Source organism: Solanum pennellii, chromosome 4 (genome assembly GCF_001406875.1).
Source record: "Solanum pennellii chromosome 4, SPENNV200".
NCBI lineage: Eukaryota > Viridiplantae > Streptophyta > Magnoliopsida > Solanales > Solanaceae > Solanum > Solanum pennellii.
This window is the reverse complement of record NC_028640.1, coordinates 13933094-13940331: the sequence shown is the minus strand read 5'-3', so window position 1 is coordinate 13940331 and position 7238 is coordinate 13933094. Positions and strand designations below refer to the sequence as shown.

The following is a 7238-nucleotide window of genomic DNA, read 5'->3' as shown; positions in this document are numbered from 1 at the left end:
GTTGTTTAGGAATTTATTCTCATGTTCTTGAACTGTAAACCACTCCTGAATCTATAAAGGAATTGGTGTGTTGTGTCAAAGTCTAGGTTGTCCAGGTGGGATAGCTTAGTGGGTAGATTGTTTTTCTACTTAGGCTTGTTAAGCAATAGAGGACTATTGCTTAACGGTAAGATTGATAACTCTTTCTTACGTTTGGTGTAATCGTGTTTCGCTTTTGCTTTTGAAGATTAGTGAAAACGATTGAAAATCCTGTGAGACAGGTCGTGGTTTTACTCCCTTAAGCAAGGAGGTTTCCACGTAAAATCATTGTGTTGATTTTACTGCATTTAACTTCCTGTTTTACTCATTAGTGTAGTAAGGGACCTGGTCCATTACTGTTAAGTGAAGGCATACATTCTATCAAGGATGATTGAAAATTTATCTTCTCTTTTGTTTCTTTCTATATGTTTTCTTCATATACTTTTTGGAAAAAATGCTTGTGGGTTGTGCTATATTTGATAGCACACAACAATAATTATCTCATAACTAATAGGGAACAATGATGAAGTTTGTTAAAAGAAAAAAAATGATTAATCTCTTGCTTTCCACAGTTAGTATACTTTTGATTGTTTTTTCTAAGGTACAACATTTTTGTATGCCATTGCACTATTTCTAGAATATTTGTATAGAGATAATTAGTTCACATCTTTTATCGTAAGTTAACTAATTTTTCATATTTCTTCTTCTATTCTTTTTGGACATAATAAGAGATCAAGTTTTCGTAAAACTAATAAATGTCCATAATACACTATAACGAAAATAACTTTTTACCGGCAATAAATATGCACGCTCACGAAGAGTGTTACAATCTTATCGACACTAATTGATTGTCATTAGATTGAATGTTGATATAAACTTTAGGGACATTTATTCAGAGTACCGATTTCCTCATACATATTTAGTGACAATGAAGCTATAAATTGTCATTAAATATCATTTTTGCTTTAGTGATAGCTCACTCTTTTGATAAAGATTTTGTTTTTTTGATAAAGAAGTAATAACTCTTTCTTGTGTTTTTTTTCAATTACATTTGTAATTGTAACCTTGGATACAACCCGAAAGACTATCTTATTGACAAATATATTAAGCAACAAGCTTTTCTCTTTTTGATTATTTTGAAAGTAAGGACATCCTTATTATTATTTTAGATATTTGTTAGTTCAAGTGCTCACAAAATTATGTTGTGAGATTTTAATATGTTATGTGTCAAAATTTTGGTTTAGAATATCTCGTTTTGAACATTCAGATTTAACCTACTGCTTGGTTGATAATTGCATTACTTTTTTGTAACTGCATATTATAGACATAACAATAACTATGGTTTAATCCAAATAAGTCGGGGCCAATGATTTGAAACTTTAAAAATAGTAATGACTATTATGAGACAATGACAAAAAACATTTATGATAGTAACAATATTAGGGTCATTTTTAGCATATACTTGATATCACATACAATGATAAAAAAGAGATTGATGGAGGTTCATAAGAAAGGAGTTCAAGGTCGTCCATTTAAATTTAGTTAATTATGATCTTATATGGACTTGATGTTACACTTTACTTGGGAGTGTTGTTCGACGCTTCATCTCTTTTTTAACGTCTAATAATGTTGTTCTTGATAACTTCTTGGAATTTAAAATTTTTCATTAATTCCGACCAACAATTTCTAGGGAGATTTCTTAGGCTTCTTTCGTATACTTAAAACCTCTCTATGCCTCATAATTTTTGTATAACAAAAACGAAAATTAAAAACAGATAACACTTTAAGATTTCGGAGGAATACTTTTCCTCAAGATAATATGTTCTTGACAGTGTATTGTACATAACGAAAATATGAATATTACCGAATAATCATATATAAGCACGAATAATTTACCTAGTATATATATATATGGTAAATTCCACTTTATGGCTAGGCCATCAAAGAGTAAAGAAACCAAACTCACAATCTGATTTTGAAATATTTCATCTAAGAAAGTTTCTACCTTGTAGGTCCAAGGCATAAGATGTACTCCATTTTTGGGAAACTCTATTTTGGACAACCTAGCCATAGGGTTGAAGAAGTGCCCATGGACAGGAGGTCTTCATCAGTGGTTGGCCTTGGAACCGTCCATATGGCATGTGTGTTGTGGCTCCAATATGAATCTGAAAGGGAGTTGAGGTCCAAGATCCCCATAATAATAGGAGTATGATGCATAGATCCCCTCAGGGGTAACTGGAACTGAGGCAAAGCACCCATTCCCAGTTGATTACCACCAGGAGTAACCATAGTTGGATGATTCTCAGTCTGAGATGTAGAGACCCAAGCCATGGGCTGGCTAGAATAAGGAGTGTAAATCTCACCAGTTCCCTTCCTCTGTATATTCATGGTTCTCCCCTTTAATATTTTCTTTGTAGCATTCAAGCACTCCTTCAGCTTAGCAAAAGACTTCTCATTTTGATATGGTTCTGCGTGACAGAAAAGATGGCCATTTTGTCAAGCATGTCTTTGATGTCCCTACCTTTATTCCCTTTTTTAGTGTATTGACAAAGCTCAAGAAGGTGCTATGATACCAAATGATGCAACTAAGCTAAGGAAATGAAATGCAAAGAGTGAAAGACAAGATTTTTCTCTATTTAGCTAAACAATTCTCTACATAGTTGCAAAAAACAACCATTACAATGCTTAAATAGTAAAGACGTTTATTGATTGCCCAGCATTCAAACATCTCAGGCAAATTAACAATCACAGAAAATGATTTTTAAAACCTTTTAGATTAAACTGAAACTATTCTTTCCAAATAAAATCTTAACCAACTTAACGGCTAGGTGCAACCCCTCAGTACTAGCTTCCGACTTCATTCTTGCATCAGGTGCACTGCCCAAAATAGAAAATTAAATTAGTGGTGCTTCACATTATTGTCATTGATACAGTGCTCCTTCAATCAATATGTATATTTGAAATTGTCAAAGAGATAAGTCAACAATCAATCAAGCCTTTATCTGCTCTAAACCCTTGTATCAATGGCAGATAGAGGTCGTATCTGCTTATAAGAAAATGAAATATTCCAATGGGCTGCGTATCGATCGGTTCAGTTTGATTTTGAAGTTTATCGGTTCAACCAATCAGTTATCGATTTTAAACATCCTAAACCATTAAGAACCATTACGATATTGACTTATCGATTATCAATTTATTGGTTGTTGACCGTTATCAATTTAACCATAAAGATTTGACAAAAAACAAGTAATTGAAAATCACTTAGAAAAATGGTGACAAAACAAAAAGTCATGCACATGAGTTGATAAATTATAGGAAAACTTTGCCATTTGGAGCTGATATATCCCTCGTTATGAAAGTGACTCATATATGCCCTTACCGTTGTATAAACGGCTCACATATACCCTGCCGTTACAAAATGGCTCATATATACTCTTCATTTAACAAAGTTAAAAAAATTAGTTTTAAATTTATATTTATTACTTTTAATTTTTTAAAAAAATTATGTAGGGTATACAAAGTTCAAGGTATATTTTAATTTTTTTCATACATAAATTATTTTTTGACCTCTTTTATTATAATTATTTGAGTTTCTTATTCTTATTTTTTTTCTTTTATTCCTTAGTTTAAAGAAAAAAAAATTAAACTATTTTTTATCTATATTGTAATTTGATTTTGTATTCGAAGAAAAAAATTTGGTCATCTACAGTAAGTTTTACAAGAATATTAGTGTAACATAAATAAATTTGATTATCAAAATAATAATTCTAAATTAGTCATTGAAACAAAAAAAAGAAAAAGTCAAAAGAATAAATAATAAAAAGTTAGATTAAAATTATATTTTTTTTCATTTCCGTTAGAGGAAAAGGGTATATGTGAGCCATTTGTTTACAAGTAGGGGTATATATGAGCCACTTTCATAACAAGGGGTATATCAACTCTAAATGACAAAGTTGAAGGGTATATCAGACCCTTCTCCCTAAATTATATCTTGCTAAAATACAATACTAACACATTATAGAATAACCGAAAGTTTGAGAGTGTCAGAAATAAAAATATGAAACTAAATCCTAGGTCAAGGATTTTATATATCAAAATGGTATGAATATGATTTATTAATTTACTATCGCGTTACCGATTAATCTTTTCAAAAAACCTCAAACCGTTAAGGATCAATAACTCCATGATAAAAAAAATAAAAAACGTTACCAAAAATCATTAAACCATTAACACATTACCAATGAACCAATAACTTTCCTCCGATTTCAGTTCGCTTTTGAACATTCCTAATTCACATTGATTTGTAACTTATTTTTCCTATTTCAATTGGGAAAGCAACTTCGTATCGCCCTTGAAGTAATTTCAGTTATGCAGCTATATTATATTCAGGAATACACTAAATTAGGCACGTGAAATGCCGCTATATACAATATTCTCTTGAACACAACAACATTATTCACACGGAATAATTTACTAATTACTCTCAGCTCTTCCTTAATTGAGTATTCAATGATTATATGTCTTGTTGGAGAAGGGAGAAATCATAAAAAGAATGATTAAACGACTTTATCAAAAAAAAAAAAAAGGACAAATATTTAGAACCAAATCGTTTAAGATAAATCTTAGAACAAGACCACAGTTGTGATAATTCTGATGCACGATCAAGTGAAACAGTTACCACATCTCAATAATCAAACATTGACAAACAAAGCATATGATACTCCTATTCATTGGCATAGCTTGAGGCCGAGGAACTTAACGAAAGCAAGTAGAATGGTGCACACTATTAGAGGAACATATGCGGTAAATGGTAATATTCAGCGGAACATATGAGAAACATTACTTTTAGCTTTCCTTCTTTTTGTCAAAGAGCAAATTGATGGAGTATGTGTTGCCTTTCTGTGCACCAACTTCCACACGTTTCTCACCGATCTGTATAAGAATAAATTGTTTAGAGGCTAATGAGATAGATATATCCACATCTTGCCATAATCTACTAAAAAGTTTTATACTTGTGAGTTATTGTATGCACTAGATCAAATTATGCAATAAGAAATTGTAGGCAACTCCTACATAAGAAGCATATTTAGTGCTCTGCTGTAGCAGACCAAAGAACATTGGCAGAACAAATGTTCTTTTATAACTTAAATCCTCACCAGCTTGAACAATGTAAATCTTTAAATTTGTAAGTATATATAACTTTAAGTTTATAGTCCATTAGTCTCAAAACAGTTTCGAATTAGGAAGAACCAAAGTTTTGCAGAATAACTATACAATACCTTGTCCATAAGCCAATAGCCAACCGATGGCATATACTGCATCAAGTACATAACAGCAAGTACAGGCTGCATCAGTAGCCAAAATATTAGTGCTACTAGTAGCCATTTGCACGAGTGCAAGAGAAATTATTATGAAAGAAAAACGAGTACAGAACAGATTATGAAAGTTTTAATATAGAGTATCGGGAGTAGGAGTCCTATTTATGTGAATTGGATGGGACAATCAACACTCGAGCAGTTTATGGTTCTTACATATTCCATAATATATAGCTAAAAGATATCAGACACTGTAACAGGACAAACCTTCAACTAAACTAAACAAAGAGCTAATGTTGGTGTAGTACGTTCACTTGAAAATGATCACAAGTATATTTTTTAAAACAATAGGATATAAAGAAAATTAATAGAAGCTATCTGTAATACCCCTACCCCGAGCATGCTATAAATATTGATAAGTATCGTGTGAGCTCTAAAGATAAGAGTTTAAGTACCATGAGAAAAACAGTTTCTCGCTAGGAACATTCCCATCATATTAAAACATATAATATCATCATGGACATCTCACTTTCTCATTAATTAGTTAAAGGTAATAGGGTACAAAGGTTTAACCTTATAAAGCATACATCGTTTATATAAATTCAAGGGATATTTTTTACATATGTATGATAAAAAATAATTTACTAGACTAACCGCCACTAATGATATCAAAATATAAAACTATATAGGGTTTTGCTAACCTACGACTTAATGGTACACTACGACACAATGGTAGTAGGATAGCAATATCCCACTTTTTGATTCTTCAAAATATCCTTATCGGTTTTCATCCAGTACATTAAGGAAATAATTTAACACAGGTGAGGCACAACCAACAAAAGGTGTGAGGCTCACCCATGTTTGACAAGTGGCGTCGTGGTCCCACAAATAATTTTACTTTTCAACGAACGTTTATTTTTTTGTGATGTTTAAATTATCATCAAAAATAAAATCAATTTAATTTTTTATGATATTTAAATTATCTTAGTACTAATAAAGTAGAAATGATAATAGAGGCAAAACCTTTAATTTCTTTGATCTCTTTATAATAGGTTGTCACACAAATTTTGTTGGTTGTGCCTCACACCCATGGTAAAAATTTTGTATGTTAAGTATAGGGACTCATTATTATTTACCATGTTAAGGATACATTGGCTCCCATTTGGATTTAACATGGAATTGTTTACATGTATGAATCACTTAATAAGTAAATATATAAATCTACAATGTAGACTTGGTTACTAAGTAATAAGATTCTTATAATTACACAGTTGCCGACATTATCTGAACACCTCGTATCCATCTAGCAGACCTAGTTATCTAAACTGCCAAACATCTCCTATTTATAGTAGCTTGTGCAGGAATTAAGTCCATAAATTGAGACTGCTCCGACAACCAAACTCCAACCTGTATGTTCTATCACCATTTCCTTTGTCTATATACTAGAAAGCTTTGTTGGGATTTGGGTGTTTTACTTCATCACTAAAGCATTTGATCTTTTGGTAGTTCAAAAAAATACATACCAAGCTAACCTTATCCTAAATACATCTGCTGCATGAGTTTTAATCTCTCACCATATTTTGTTCTCTTGCCCTTACCAAGGATGTATATCCTTGTGACAAGGATTTTACTTCTCCTGTTTTCTATATGATGAAAGAAAGAAGAAGAATATTGAACAACTGATTACATCACATATTCATACGGAATAACATATTACATGGAATTTGATTCTAATGTTTACTCCAGCTGACATAATACAAAAAATATTTCTCATCAAGTAGATTATCGACTTGAAAGTCCCCCATCTTTAAGAATGAATCGCACTCAATTATACGTAATATATGTGTGACTTAACCACAATATGGGATACTGAAATTCTAGTAACAAGTATTTAAGCTCGGATTC

At 31.5% G+C, this 7238-nt stretch overlaps 1 protein-coding gene across 2 annotated transcripts in view; it reads right to left on the bottom strand.

Moving 5' to 3' along the window:
* Nucleotides 1-2700: 2700 nt before the first annotated feature.
* Nucleotides 2701-7238, bottom strand: part of LOC107018160 (dehydrogenase/reductase SDR family member 7-like) — a 42169-nt gene continuing 37631 nt past the window's right edge. The window contains exons 11-13 of one of the 2 annotated variants that reach the window (XM_015218564.2): nt 5298-5363; nt 4862-4950; nt 2701-2895 (exon numbers count right to left, since the gene is read on the bottom strand). In XM_015218564.2, the coding sequence (XP_015074050.1) occupies nt 4864-4950; nt 5298-5363 (153 nt within the window). In that variant the 3' untranslated portion in view covers nt 2701-2895; nt 4862-4863. Of the gene's footprint in view, nt 2896-4592; nt 4951-5297; nt 5364-7238 lie in introns of those variants that run through there. The other variant, XM_015218563.2, reaches the window with a different exon arrangement.